The sequence below is a fragment of the Caloenas nicobarica genome, chromosome 2, assembly GCF_036013445.1.
Source record: "Caloenas nicobarica isolate bCalNic1 chromosome 2, bCalNic1.hap1, whole genome shotgun sequence".
NCBI lineage: Eukaryota > Metazoa > Chordata > Aves > Columbiformes > Columbidae > Caloenas > Caloenas nicobarica.
Window position 1 is genome coordinate 45,902,324 of NC_088246.1, and position 15,717 is coordinate 45,918,040.

General features: G+C 36.8%; 1 protein-coding gene across 3 annotated transcripts in view; it reads right to left on the minus strand.

The window, feature by feature from the left end:
- The window catches only part of CAPN7 (calpain 7), a 35,195-nt gene that overhangs the window by 12,941 nt on the left and 6,537 nt on the right, over nucleotides 1-15,717 (minus strand). For 2 of the 3 annotated variants that reach the window (XM_065627289.1, XM_065627286.1), the window contains exons 3-14: nucleotides 15,359-15,516; nucleotides 12,967-13,034; nucleotides 11,540-11,740; nucleotides 9,928-10,014; nucleotides 8,932-9,058; nucleotides 8,107-8,192; nucleotides 7,071-7,164; nucleotides 5,321-5,467; nucleotides 3,495-3,601; nucleotides 1,865-1,985; nucleotides 1,483-1,627; nucleotides 757-856 (exon numbers count right to left, since the gene is read on the minus strand). In XM_065627289.1, coding sequence (XP_065483361.1) covers nucleotides 757-856; nucleotides 1,483-1,627; nucleotides 1,865-1,985; nucleotides 3,495-3,601; nucleotides 5,321-5,467; nucleotides 7,071-7,164; nucleotides 8,107-8,192; nucleotides 8,932-9,058; nucleotides 9,928-10,014; nucleotides 11,540-11,740; nucleotides 12,967-13,034; nucleotides 15,359-15,516 — 1,441 coding nt within the window. Of the gene's footprint in view, nucleotides 1-756; nucleotides 857-1,482; nucleotides 1,628-1,864; nucleotides 1,986-3,494; nucleotides 3,602-5,320; nucleotides 5,468-7,070; nucleotides 7,165-8,106; nucleotides 8,193-8,931; nucleotides 9,059-9,927; nucleotides 10,015-11,539; nucleotides 11,741-12,966; nucleotides 13,035-15,317; nucleotides 15,517-15,717 lie in introns of those variants that run through there. The other variant, XM_065627288.1, reaches the window with a different exon arrangement.

Here is a 15,717-nt window from a genome sequence, read left to right on the forward strand (position 1 = left end):
ATTTTAGAATTAATTTGGACACAAAGATGGAAGGAGCCTTGACAGATAAACTCAGCAGTTGTACTATGGATGAAGGAGCTTGTGCGGGGCTAACATACGCACAACAGTGTGGAAACAGTGGCAAAGTGCAGTGAACCAGAGTGGAGTGGAGTGGAAAAATAGAGAAACTCTTGCTTTCAGAAACTGAGACACACTTATCTTCAAACTAGGCGACAAAAAGATTGAATGTAATGGATACTAGGTAGGAAACTCATGTTCAGAAAGAAATCAGCAGGCAAGGAAGACTACCTGTGGTAACTACAACTGGTGAAAGAATTAGTTAAACTACTCTGACATCAGTGAACACACCCTATGAAGACAACATGCGCTGCACAAGTGACTTGCAGCTGTTCAGGAAAAGGAATTCCAAAGAAAAGCTACGTCACTCAAGCACTGTCTGGTCACTGCTTAAAGACAGGCTGCACAAAAATCTGATTTCTGTTCCAACAGGGATGTGGAACTGGGGTCAGAATCTGGTTACACAATCTTAGGTCCACAGCAACATCACAGAAGTCACTGGAGTTTCAACGGTGTTACAGAAGTCATCAAAAACAAAGTCTGGGCTGAGAATTTAAAAGTGTAAAGTCAGGCTCAGGAGAGCATGATTGGAGTCCAACCTCTTCAGCTGTAATTACGAAGAATGGAAGGAAGGAAGGAAACACCACATCAGAACATTTAGTCAGATATCAACACAAAAGTTTTCTCCCTTGGACCAACCTGTGAATACACGTAGATTCTTTAAAGAGACTCGGGTTCCAACTCAAATAAATAACATCGTAGTACTGGCACAGGTCCTCCCAGGCAATCCAGAAAATGCCTAAAAAGGAAGTGCTGTTATTGTTTCCTTACCAGACACCTTGATTTAACTTATTTTTCCAAAGTCTATTTCCAGGCAAATGGTATAGCTTATATAAACCAACATTTCTGTAAAACTTAGTAGTAATGTCTACATTGCCCAAAGTTCTAAATTTAAACTTTACCCGAAAAACAAGTTAGTCTGTGCTTATCATCAGGGGCTTTCTGAAGCTGTCAAGATGCTTTTCATTCTTAAGCACTAAGTAAAAGGCATGAGGGAATCTGTTGTATTGAAAGAGACATCATTAATTAATTGACCTGCTTTCCCCTCTCCTAGGTTTCTGGAAAAAAATGTCAAAATGCTACCTTTGCGCTGAACTCCCCCATGCCAGATACTGAGATGGCAGCACTTAAGCAAAGAGGTAATTTCTTGTCAATGAATTTGAGATATTAACAGATTACTTAAACCCCAGAAAAACCTGAAATGACATATTTAAATACACAAATACTTCCTAAAGTTTTGGGCTATTTACTTTCTAGTATTTGTTTTACTCTCCCTCTCCCTGTGCTTAAGCATTTCTTTCCACCTTCCTGCAGGGATATACCAGATATATCTGAAGAGATAGTGACTTTAAAAAACTTCATTACCATTGTCTATTTTCTGAGCTGTTCTGGGATCAAAGTTCAAGTATTTTTGTAAATCTGGGGTCCAATTTCTTGTATCATTTTCACTGTATCGTCCTTTCCAACGTAAGTGGCTCCAGGGATTTTTCAACTGAAGAAATCGAAGTCCCTAAAGAAATACAAACGCTGGATTCATCTTGTCAAGATAATTGTTACATTTATATTAACATGGCATATAGACCAGTAGCTCGAGAAATTACAGCATCATTAAGCTTTCTGGAATTTCCCAATGGAACTCAAGACAAAATAAACTATATAAGCCATTAGAGAAAAAAAAATTAGTAGCTCCCCATCACAGACAGGTTTCAAACATGCATCTGAAGGCATCTTCAGTTTCACTTGATACCTTATATTCTCTTATATCCAAGACTGCATATGCATGAGTTGGAACTAAACCCCATTTTTCTCCTTCCTCTTCAGACATCACCCCAGTAGCTGTTGTGATAAGGACATCTCCCTTGTGAAATCTGTCCAGAAAGGTGAAAAACAGCTTAACAAAAATTTTGCAAATTGGAAACTAACATTTATCAGACACTGTAATTGTATGTTTTTACACTGTCCATTAGTGTGACCTGGCTCTATAAAAACTGGAATACATTTTTTTTGTAAGTAGAAATCACTTCTGAAAAAGCTGAGACAGTGGAATTATTTTCTTGCAGCATTTAACTATAGGCTTTACATGAAAAATTAATATTTTCATTATAAAACAAAAAGCAGGATTTATCAACCTGCAGTTCAATCTGTGTCACTTATTAAAGAAATTCTTCACAGATCTTCAACTGAACACAACTCTGGTTTCATCAATCACTGCATATAGCAAATTAACAACTGTCACACTCCCAGGATTCTGAAGGAGCTTCCCAAAACCCAAAGAATGAGGAGTTCATGCTTCTATACTTTTGCAGGTGTTTACGCTAAAGTTTTGTGTCCCCCAGCATAGGCCTTACTGGGTCTGAACTGTCAATTCACAACAACTGAGTTCTGCAATTGTTCTGAATTACAATTCTCAATTTTGCAACAATTATCATTGTGAAGACGCACTACCATGTTTCCCAGTCCATGCTAAAATCCAAGTACATACCCAGCATCCCTAGACAGTTTAAGGGATCACTGGACTGGGGACTGATATATTTTCAGTCCAGCACAGCTGAACAATAGTGATGCTATAGTGGCTACATCCCACCCTAATTGCAGTCACACCTTCAAATTGCAATGCCAGAATACCTGGGAAGTTGTTGACAACTAGAGCTCCCAGCCTACAGAGAAAGCACTGTAGAAAGAGTAACAGTCTTTTATCATGAATGCAGATCTTTCAGTCAACACAATATCCCCCTTCTACTGCACTGAAATGCACAAGGAACTGGTTGCACAAAATCATTTTGAAAGAAATCAAAGTAGTTGCTAGCTGACATTTATAAATTATAGTTATATCTTCCACCAGAAGTAGAACTGTTATGGTAGGTCTGCAGATGAGCACTGCAGTTTTGATAGACTTTTGCTTTTCCTCCAGGAGATTTACTAATGGGGCATAATAAGCAACATCTTGTGATACAACTAGAAATACTGTATTTTATCTGCTCTTAAGGACAGCAGATCAATTCCAAAGTCCTAGGCACTGCGCAGGAACACAGAACACATTTCCTTCTACTTTTTAAACACTTTTAATTTGTATATTGGTTCCAAGCTGCTCTTCTCTGACTCTGTATTTTATTTTCTTCACCAAGAAATGGGCTATTTTTTTTTCCTCAAATGTGAAAAAGAAAAATCACTTAAAACAAAATCAATATTTTACTCTTCTGTTCTATCAAAGCCACCAATACCTCAATCCTTCATCTTCCAGAAAGCACATGGAGGTTTTACAAAGCACAATTTTTAATAGTACCAAAGTGCTATTGAAGGATCTGTGGTGACTGTACTGCTTTTACAGTGGTAATGCAGCAAGCATTTTAATTTCTTAGGAAAGAACAAACTTCTACCTCTGATAAAGCATTCTGAAAGTACTATCCTTATTGAAAGCTTGATTGTCAGAGTGCATAGCAATTCTTTCAGGTATCCAACCAGTCAGTGCATGGAGATCAATATTCTGAAATACAAGCATTCAAAAGAAATTAGAATAGATAATCCATCTATAAACATACAACACCTATACACAAATTATAAAAGTGCCTTCAAAGAAATCAAGTATACACAAGTTAACAATATATTTCTACACATAAAAGGCTCAAGATTAAGACTATATTAAAAAACCCAAACACATAAAAACTTATTTGATTATTTTAGGACAACACTTCCAAACAGCCTCTCTCTCTCAAAAAAAAAAAAAAAAAAAAAAAAAAAAAAAAGAGGCTGGAAAGTGAACTGATGAAACAAAGTAGAATTTCAGAGCAACAGAGTGGAGGCCTCAGACAGTGATCAATTGTGCTCAATTCTATGATTCTATTTCGTTGATTCACAGACTTTTGTTGCAGTTTCAGAAGCACTGTTTGGAACTTTGCTATTATATATGCATTTTAAATAATTTAAGTTTCACTTCTAAGGCTCAGGGTTTGGGTTTTTTATTCTTTTTGATGAAGCTGACACTGACATGTCTTTCCATAAAAAGAGGCTTTATTCTCCCTGTTTCATCTCCTTGAAATATTGCTTATCCCTTTTTCTTTTGCTTTGTACTCCTCAAAGCAAAAGCAGAGACTATAAATGCTTGAAGTGTCAGTAACCAGCACTGGTGGGTGGGAACTTGAGGAATTACAAGTACAACGCTGCCAGTAAGTAACCCTGATTATAGGCAGGAAGCTACAATACACTTGAAAGCAGAGGGGGCAGGAAAGGTGGAGATGAAATGTCACAAATCAAGCTGGTTTTCCAGATAGCAAGTTAGAGGATGACCATGGGAATAAAACACAGCTATTCTCACCAGCTTCTGTCCTCCAAAACAAAGCAGCCCAACACTGACATAACACATGCTGAAGTGTATGCTACATTTACCCCTTATACAAAGCCACATTTGTCTCCATAATGATTATTCAAAAGGTGATGATTAACTAGGTTACCCCTCCAAACAAGCAATTATCAAGACATGAAACAGAATGCAAACAGCATCATGAAATAAAAAAAAATATACTGTTAAAATTTTGAAGAATTTTGAATTAAAATCAGAAATGCTTCCTAAGTAACAAATGAAGATTGTGTGGGCTAATCATTTCAGTAAACCCTCCCTCTTTTGAAGAATAATTTGCATGTCAGCCTAGCTGCTGTGTGATGACTGTTCCTTTAGCAACCACAGTGTAGGAAACCATTACATACTGATGTAAATGAGTGGAACAATCTGATAAACTTCCACAGATCAAAGTACTTGCCCCATCGATATACATGTACTAAATGTCTAGCCTGTTCCTTTCCAAAATGACTCCCCTACCTAAGGAGGGAGAACTGCCCTGTTTATTGAACGACAGTTAGAAACCAAAATCAGCAGTATTGATATGGGCAAAAAAATTTATTACTTCACCCAACACTTTCATCTAGACTCTATATACAACCTATATACTTCCCAACCATAAGTGGCAATCCTGCAGTCAGAGAACTGCCCATCAAGATGTCTTGCTCATTCCATTTTGATGGAATAAATCTCATCATGTACAGCTAAGCATATTTGAGAAAGAAAGAAATGGAAAAAAAAATTAAAAAAACTGCAAACCCGATACTTGTCTCCCCAAGCAATTCACTTTGATCGCACTAGAAGGAAAATTATTTGACCCAAGATTATCTAAGTGGAATTTCTGCCTCTTAGAAATAATCGAGTACTCACAGAATTTGATCCAGGAAAATCATATCCTCCCATGACCTTCATGTAAGCCTTTTCTATTAGCGATACCCATAATTCATTCTTGTTGTTAGAATACGAGCAGAGAAGTTCCCCACTGTGATCAACAGGTAACTGGTCATCTATGATGACCTGTATAAAAGAAACAAATGAAAGACCATCAGAAAGCTAATAAAGTATTTGGGAAGTATTTAAAAAATAAAACAAACCTCTTATTATACAGCTTCTCAGACACAGTCAGACCTGACCATCGTTCTCACACGTGGACATCTCTACCAATCCTGCAGCAGTTTGCCCAAGTGATCAAAAACATTCTATTGCCAGCTCCTACTTTCACTAGTCCACTGGGCGACCGGTGAGCACCCGCATCGCTTTTCCCTATGTAAAATGGGGATGATGACAGTATGCTCTTGTAAATTGTCTAGTATATATTGAAAAAGGCGGCTGCAGAAAAATTCAGTGTAATTACCAGCAAAAAAAGTGAAGAAAAGCCTAACAATTTTCCTCACCTAATTAGAAAACAGCGTGGACTATGCTTGGTAGCCAGCAGAAAAATAAACAGTTATTTATGTATAAGGAAACAAACTATTGTCTTCAAACTATGTCAAATTACTTTCACAGTCTCTAGTTCCAGATTTAAATTTCTTCTCTCTGGAAAGGAAAAACAACGCAAAGCAGCAGTTGTGAAAGTATTAATGCTTCTTATTTAAATTAGGTAGAATACATTTGGTGTTATTACAGATTGTTAGTGCAGTATTTGTAGCCATCTGAAACAGTTTCCCAGAACGGATGTTTCAGTTTCACATTGGCATTAGCCTGTTACGGATACAGGCCACCAACGCAGCACATTTTCTGGTCAAATCTTATCTGTTGTGGAATGAATAACCCTTTTCATAGAAGAGCAAATGGCCATTCATCCTAAGAAAAGGGAGCCATTAGGAGATATGTTGGAAAGACTATTAAGAGCAAGGCAAGCACACAAAGGATACTTTCCTGAAACATTCAGATTCTGGAATTTTGCAATTTAAGGACTTCCTGACCCAGAGGTTGCATTTTAGCAATTAATAGCCTTGAGGACTTCCCCCTTACTCCCCTGCCCTGTTAATATGACCACTCAACTTTTGAACTCCATAGACATCCACCAGACACTATAATCTGCAGTAATTGGTGCTACAGTTAAGTACTATATGAAGAAATACATTATTTTATGTCCTTATTTATTGCACTGCAAAGAAAATGAAGTTGTTTGTGAGCTTACAAAGTTCTACCGTATATCTTCAGGCATCTCCTCTCCTTACTAAATATCTGTGGTCATTTGAGTTATTCCTCTATGGTCATGCAATGCCTATACTCTTCCTGGATGCTCCCCTCTCTACTTTTCAGTTCTGCAACTTCCTTTGTAAGACAGAGTGGAAAAGTGGATTATTTGACGCATCCTATTCATAAATACAGGATGCATAATTTTGTTCTTGTATGGTTTTCATAATTAGTTTAGGCAATGTAAGGATTTTTAATGAATTTAATGTGAGCAAGGCTATTTTCATGAACCTCTGTAGAAGAAATAACTACATTCCATTACACACTTTCCAACAGGTTTAGCAATTAGAAACCACTTTCCAACAAGACATATCCCAAGTTTTTGCTATGCAAGCATAGCTTCACAGTGAAGCAGATCAGGCCTTTAAAATATATGACTTAAACAGTAAAAGCATGAAGTCTCTTCAAAACCATTTACCTTTCTAGGTACACCATTGATATGAAGCTTCACCATGTATTTGCCACATGGATTATATTCTGGTTCTCCTTTCTTATTCTGAGGATAAATTATACTGTTTAAAAAAAAAAAGATTAAATTGTGACTTAAATTACTTGGCTGTATATACACTGATAACAATAAAAGTGGGATTATATGTTGGACTAGATGATCTCCTAACCATTCTGTGATTCTGTGATTAACACAGCCTGTTTCTGGAATTTACACTGAACATAAATATGGAATTTTTTATGAAAGAGAAACTCGAATTTAAAAAAAATGACGGCGATGTTAAAATAGGTTTTATTTTTCAGGCCTGGATCTTGCTGCAGGTCTCTGCTTATTGTAGCAACAAAAAAGAACATAAGTAACCTAATAGTTTCTCCAACAGAAGCAAGGCAAACAAATTTATCTTACCATTAAGCAAATAGTGTTTACACATCTGTAGTATAAATACAGTATTTGCCTGAATGACAAGTCAAACACTTGAAGAAGGAGAAGACAGTGCAAAACTCCCTCTCTTGAGAAGAATGTAAGTTCAGTTCTAACGAGTATAAATTAAAATTAGAAAATCCAGGAACAATGATCACACACTGGTCTGGCAATGGGCTCCATGCCCAATTTATCACAGGATGCCAGTCGAGTAGAACTAAGATAGTGTTGTTAACATCAATTCTACAATGACATAGATGTGAGATGGACCACCTGTTGCACAGCAGTCGGCATAACAAGGTAGGACAACAAACCTCTAAAGTACTGTAAGTAAAATCTCTATTAAAAACAACACAAAACCTTCCAAACTATTTATTACTCCTCAAAGCACATCTGAAGTTAGACTCCAATGTCTGTATTCATATCTATACAAAGCTGGCTTCCCTCTCAGAAGTGCTGAAGCCACGCAAGTCCCAGGGAGACAGGACAAATGCTAGTTTTTACTGTGTCCAACTGTCATCTAACGTTTTGCAAAAGCTTAACAGTATTAAGTTTGAAGAGATCTTCAAAAACAACAGCTACTTACCTCGTGATCAATTTTTTGTTATATCTCCTTTCATATGCTGCACTGATAGCTAGTGATGCCACAAAAGAACAATCTGACACTATTGTCTATAAAGAAAAGAAAACCAGTGAGGACATTTACTAACTTAGATAGTGAAAGACAAACAGGGTGTGTGGAGGGAAGGAAAATTGTCAGTTAGTAATTCCCTTCAAAAGGGAAAGTCTTTGAACCAAGAGAAGCAAAGTTACAACTAAAAGGCAGGAAACGTATGTTTGATCAACATGAGGCCCCTAGAGAGCAAGCCAGAGTTACAATTATAAATGACAATCAGGCGCAAGTGCAGATACCTCAGCATTCATTCGCACTTCCTCCCTTTGCCCCAAAACATGCTGTGTAATGTAAACCACATCCAATAGCACAATCTATTGCTGATTTCAGAATAGCTTGGGCCACCTGCAACTTGACACTGAATGAGACATTTCCACTGTTCTCAATGGGACACGCTGTTTCCTGTCAAATAAAAATTTTAAAATCTTGCCCATTATTTTTTCCATGCAGTAAATTAAGTGAACAATTGGCTGCAGAGTACACCTTGCCTTTTTTCTTTTTAACCGTACCAATGTTTCTGGAAAATATGACTTTCAGCTGGAATTCAAATTCTGTTTTTCACTTTCACTGCTAACACACCTGTTTATTCTGCATGGACTCTGAAGTGATACTATTTATTTCTTTATTCAATCTCATTAGTGCCAAGGAAAGGACTCTCACATTTGGGAATTCCTTTTTGAACAAGAAGGTCTTACATCCCCTGCTAGCAACACACACTTCTCTTCAAGAACAATTTACCTGCTTTATGCTGAAACTTGATACAGTATAAATCATCGTAGGGTTATTTGTTATGTCATCTGGTCGCACCCACTTGGCAAACATTGCTTTCTGTTTAGGGGATAATGGTAACTTCCCACATTTATCACTGGATGTAAGAGAGAAAAAGGTAGAAATAAATCAATAGCAGTTTAGAAAAGCTTTTCATGGTATGTCCAATCTCATATGTCTCTGATATATGGTACAAAATATGTGCAGAACAATTACACACCTTTGTATACAGAGCTGTAAAACAATTTCAAAGAACACTACTGCTAAGTTTGTGATTTTTAGGTAAAAAAAGCAGAAATATTAAAAAACATGAAATAAAACCCAAGAGCTTCCTTCATACAGGACTGAACAGGAGAGAGGAATTCCAAAAAGCCATCTAGACCAGCAGAAACTTCAATTCTTCACCTTATTTCAATATGATGAACTAATAATAAACAGTTTCTTTAGTTCTGAAAATATTGAGGCTTGTCAATCAGACAAGCCTTTCGCGGAAAATTGAAAAAAAAAAAACCCAAACCAACCCCAGGTGTCTTTGTCTATTATGGCTATGTAATCCTAACATATTGTTATTGCTCTTGAATGGTTCTTTAAAGAGGAAATGGCTGTCACCTTCATTTTAGAGTTAACTAAGGCAGAGGGAGCTAAACACGTTAGTGTACAGCAGAAGCAGGAAATGGACCCAAGTTGCCAACCCAGCCCAATACTCCAAAAAGCCAAATGTGATGTTGCCCTTATAGGCCAGAAGACACAACTGGCAAAAGCTCTGCAGAGCAGGATCAGCTTACATTGAACAGTTTTAAGATCAGACTACAAAAAGAATGTGGTAGTATTTAAAGATCACTGCCTGAAATATGCTTAAAAGCCTACTTAAACAATTTTAAACCCTGAAAAAGAGAACATAGAAGTACCAAATTTGGGAAAGCTTTGGAAATAAGAAGTAAAGTTCAATAATTGAATCACACTTACGAAAATGGCATAGGGAAGGCAAAACGTTCCCTCAGATCAACACTCATGAAAGGTACATATTCGATGCCATTAATTTTTGAAGTCTTCCTGCAAGTCATAAGAAAAAAAAAATATAGTTACGAACCTATCTACCATCTTTCAAAGATTAAGTTCAAGAAGGCAACAACAAAATTTGTTTTTAAAACTTAACAATACACAGTGCTTCTGAAAACAAGATTACTACCTCTTGAAAATGAAACAACCACTGTATTTATTTGGGTTTGAAATGCGCAGTACATTATGGCTCAGTCACTAATCCTGCAAGTATGTACCTTTGGACAAGTCACCGTACCAGAATAGAAATTATTATCAGCCACAAACCTCTTCATAGTTCTAGAAGTCACATTTAAAAATACGTTTGTCTAAACAGAATTTCTCAAGTCCCTTAAGCCTCTCATTTAGGAGAGTCTTAGCATAAGTTGACAGCACTTAACTTAGCAACACTTAGATTTCATCTAACTGGAGGAGTATTTTGGAATGCTTTGTCAAACAACAATAAAAAAATACTGCACGTTTATCAGTAATTTTTTTACTAAAATGCACAGAACACTTTTTTAAAAACAAGAATCATATTTAAATGTGAATGTAATTTAAGTTTCAAACAAGGAGTTTACTGAAAAAGCTATGTGAGGTGCTTTCAAATAAAATTATGATTAAAGATGTGAAAAAACTTGGAGGTTCTCTTGTAAGACTTAAAAAAACCCAAACAACAAAAAAACAAAGAAGAAAAAAACCCCCAAACCATCCAGAAAACCAGAAACATTTACTGCACAACCACTACAACAGAAAGAAAATGAATTTTTAATAAAGCAATTCTTAATGCTCTGCAACTTTTCAAACACACATAAATGTCTATCTTCAGCAGCTCAGTCCATTTAAATCCCCTAAAGCCAACAAGCAGACTAAATGTTTTATGATCAAATCCTGGACAGTGCTGAGCATCACCTCTGTCACAATCTTTTTTTATTGTATGGGGAGGAGGAGGAAGGTTGAAATACCTATCAGACAATGCTTTTTTTTTTTAAAGATATATTTGAAAGTTTACAAAATTCATGAATTTGACTGAAGGTTTTATGGATTTTTTAATTACTTTTAGCTTATTCCACCTATAAAAAAAGAGCAAAGCAAAAGGAACTGCATGTAACAGAAGTCACCACCCTACAACATATTATGCTTCTTCAGTTTACAGTGAAGTAGTAGTTGTATAACCTGCAAAAACGTCTTTGCACCTTGGGATCTCTGATCTTTCATGAACTCATTCAGGTGGCACGTTATGTGTAACATAAAAAATAATGCTATGAAAAATGATCCTGGCGGTCATTTACAAGAAATTGTCTTCTCAGTATATTCTAGAAAATATATTCTGTGAATAAAAGCCACTAATTAAATTACCATAGAGAATGCAGCAATGTATTAATGTGTAGGTAACACTAGCGATAGGGTTTGTAAGAGAGTTTTCCAGCCCTCTGTTTATATACCTCATGCTTCAGCTGTTTCAATCTACTGCGTAAGACGCACAAAGGATGTGAGCACAAATGATAACATTTTGGAAAAAAAATTGTCTTCAACTTACCTGAGTACTTCAATCTCCTCTGCAGTGTATCTCTGACCTTGAGGTTCACTCGCTTGTACTGCTCTGATTGTCTGTGGTTTATCATTTAAAGAAAAATCGGGTCCCAATGGAAAGAACGTTCTGACTGGCTGATTTGGTTTAGCTGCAGTTGACTTCTCCTTCTGAGATGACTTTGACACAGATTCCTTCAGTGCCTCTGCTCTAAAGCAAATAAAAATGCATTTTGTTTACGACAATGATAAAAATATAGTTATAGTTCAATTATTTATTTGCTTGGTAAATGTTCCTACATATGTGAAAATCGAATGAACCAAAGCTGGCCAATACTTTTCCTATGAAAAATAAATTTCTGATGCCAGCATTTCTTTATTTTCCTGTTCAAGAACCCACTAAAATACTTTTGCAATTCATATATGAACTACTTTTGGCAGAACTCATTAGACTGTTGTTGCCTATAAATTATGCTAATAGGAGAATTTGTGTAAGTGCTCATTATCTGGAACCTCAGAACAATATCACTGAAACACAGAGGGAAGACTGATTTGCATCCTCTCATACCTTCAGGATTTAATTTGTCTACCAGCTGCAATAGCAGTGAAAACCCACTAGCGTTCTCACAACCCAACATTTCAACTGCTTGAAGACTGTGTATTCAGGAGCCTTCTTTTTTTGTTGCTGCTGAATGCTCACACATATGCAAAATACAGGGTTTTTTTTGAACACAGACTGAGAAGTGCTGAAAACCAGCTTACACTGAAACTTAGCTCAACATAGTCATATAATAATTTAGGCTGGAAAAGATCTTTAAGATCAAGTCAAACCATAAACCTCACACTGCAAAGTCCACCACTAAACCATGTCACTAAGTCCCATGTCTTTAGGTATTTTATAATAAACACCTCCAGGGATGGTGACTCAACCAGTTCCCTGGGCAGCCTGTTCCAGCGCTTGACAACTCTTTCCGTGAAGAAACTGAACTTACACTCATGTAACTTGTTTCAGATATAGACTCCATTCCACTAGATCTACCCATACAATTAAATTGCTACCATCAAGATAAATATTTCCTCGTTTCCAACCTGTCTTCCTTATGAAGGGATGCTGACACCCTGACATAGTGCTGGCCTGAATTCAGCCTTTCTACAGAAGCCAAACACTGTAGTACTCTGATTTATATCTCTGAAGACTGAAGTAGTACTAAGAATACACAGTCCTTTCCTAATTCTGCATTTCCCAAAATTCCCAGAGGGTTGGCACAACAGCTGCTATATTCAATGGTGTAGCAGCTATCTGCCAGGAGAACTCCAGAGGAGCAAGGTCTACCCAGAATCCACGCAGTACAGAACAGACGCTAGATCGAAAATCCTACTCAAAGAGCGCACTTAGACCTGACAGTAAGTATGTTTATTAACATTGGCAATACTCACCTATCTAGTGCTTGTCGAGCCAGTTGTTTCAGTTTTGACTGGAGACCTGCTTCTGAAGTTTCAGTAGCCTGAAGTGCAAAATAAAAGAAAGAGATACGCATCCAAAAACCCCACAGGTTTTATAATCTCAGTTTGTCAAATTCCACACTTATACATTACAAGGAACAGTAACTAGCTATTTTTTCCAGTTCTCGTTTGAAATGAGCAAATGAGGTTTTTTTTAAATCTCAGCATAAAAAAAACATACTTAGTAAGCAAATATAATTTTCCTGTTCTAGTGAATGTTCATGGAACAAATGTGATATTTAAAATTCTTCAGCATGTGAAATACTGTATACACAAAAAAATTGCCAGAGGTATTAACCATATTAAACCACAACGGGCAGCAAGAAGACAAAAAAGCAAATGTTACATATACTACTGAGCTTAGATGTTGTCCTGATTTTGTTGCGGTCTCCAAGTTGGAGTCCCAACCTTTCCTTAGTGGTGGGGGGGGGTCAGTATAGAGCATCTGCCACACTTTATTGTTGCCCTGCAATAAACTGCAACAGATGTGTTCCAATTTTTTCCTCAAATGAATAAAAAGTAATCATGGTAACTTAGGAAAAAAAAATCACTTTCATAAAATACAAACCAAGAAGATATCTTGCATGTTAAAAATCTTGTTCTTGCACATCTAAGGCATAAAATAATCTATGACAGGGCATCAAAACAGAGATCAAGAGTGATAACTTCCATTCTCAGTTGGGAGGTCACTATGACAGTTTACACTTCTGTTTTCCTTATAGATGAAGCCTGGCTACTGCAGCTAAACAATCTGCAAGGGGAAGAACATGAGGTGTGGCTTCTTCTGCAATACCCACAAGCAGGTTTCAGGTTCTAGCTTTGTACCTTGACTGATTCTCCGAGGTCAGCTAGGTCAACTGAGAAAAAAAAAAAAAGCAAGCTACTTTCACCCCAAGAAACAAAACTAGGAACATGCTCTATAAGCAACTATTTTCATTTGCAAATAAATTACAGTGTGGCGTTCCCAGTTGGAAAGACTTTGAAAGATGTATGAAGGTAAGCAGTGGAGATGGAACACCAGCACACTCATCTAGGAGCCAGCCACAGAAAAGCAGTAAAGGCTACTCTACGAATACTTCAAGGGTAAAGAAGAAACAAATCTCTCCACCTGAATATACTGAGGAGAAAGACAGAAGAAAAGCTTCAAGACAGAAGAGTTTCTTCAATCTTCTTTCATCCTGAGAAGAAGGTACTTTTTGATTACCCCAAGGGACAAAGCCTACAGTCATCTCAATAAAATAATATATGAGTCAAGATTAAATGAAACTTCAGCAGGATCTGTACCTAATGAAATACGCGATAAAAGCAGTTATTTATATGAGCTAATTTCAGGCTAACTTCAATATAGGTAAGTAATATTTGCATGCACTGACAGAACAGGAGGAGGAACACCACAGAGGAAAAACAGCACGTTGCTGCAGTAAGATTTATGTAATAGGCTGAAGATGTTCTGCTCCCACAGCTCAAGTGGAAAAACTAGAGCAGTTCTACTCTCTTGGTCTGGTTACACTGTATCACCAGGGTTTTATAGCCTACATAAAACCAGTTTACAGAATTCAGAGAAAATATTTTACTCCAGCAGGTCATAAAAGAACAATCCCCTCCCAAGAACCCCCATCTGTTTATATTATAAAAAGGGAAGAGAAGAGAAAAAGAAAACCAGGCTTGGTGGAGTTACATTATGATGGTGAGCTCTTCCTGTAATGAGTTAGTTAAGGCAACTGGACTTAAGGGAAAAAAGCAGTACCTGTAATTATATTCTCCATCATTTATATAATGGCCAATTCATCCTTACCGTCAATTCCAGTGTGAATTTAATTCACTTGTAACAGCTTTACTGTTGAGCACTGAATAATATAGTAGCATTTTTACTAGTTTTGGCATCAGCACACCATTATGTTTTCAGAAAGTGTTACACGCAAAATTTTCCTTTAATGTAGTCAGAAAGTAATATAGCTGACACAGCAGCAAGTCATCTTCAGTTTTAACTGGTTTTAATTTCTGTTTTAGTGTTGCATTTGCTCCAGGGCAAAAATTAACGTGAAAAAGGTTCCAGAATATTTCTAGTTTTTAGTATAATCCAGTTCAGGAAAAACATAAATCGCAAGTCCCCATAAATTTAGTGTTGAACAGCAACATAACAAAGACTGGAAGAAACACTAAAAAACCCCCAAAAAACAACAATGGAAAAAAAGATTAAAATAATAGTTTTTAGAAATACAGGTACTCCATTTTTAGCCAGCCTTTAAGGGTCAGTCACTTGTGTAAGTGGAAGAATTTCTTACCATCACGTAATTCTACCAAGTTAACCTGTAGCTTAACATACTGTTTTCAAACAGAGTTCCACCGCTTCTGTGTACAACTCTACAGCTTCTTCTGCGTTGCCTTTATCATCTTCATCAAAAGCCTGTGTAACTAGGAAGTGAGCACGCTCCAAGTCCAACTGTTGTTTTGACTTCAGAGGGTCTGTTTTCTGTGACTGAACTAAATGAAGAAGAAAGTGTTTAGCTTTCTACAGCAGCAGACATGTAAAAACATTTTTAACATGATACTGAAACACTAGTGGTTCTAATCAGATAGGTAATATCTACTTTTTTATTGGAAAGCAAATCTTTCTAAACTTTGCTAAAAACATCTTCGCAAGGACAAGAAAACACTCCCACCCCCTGAAGCAGAGATACACTC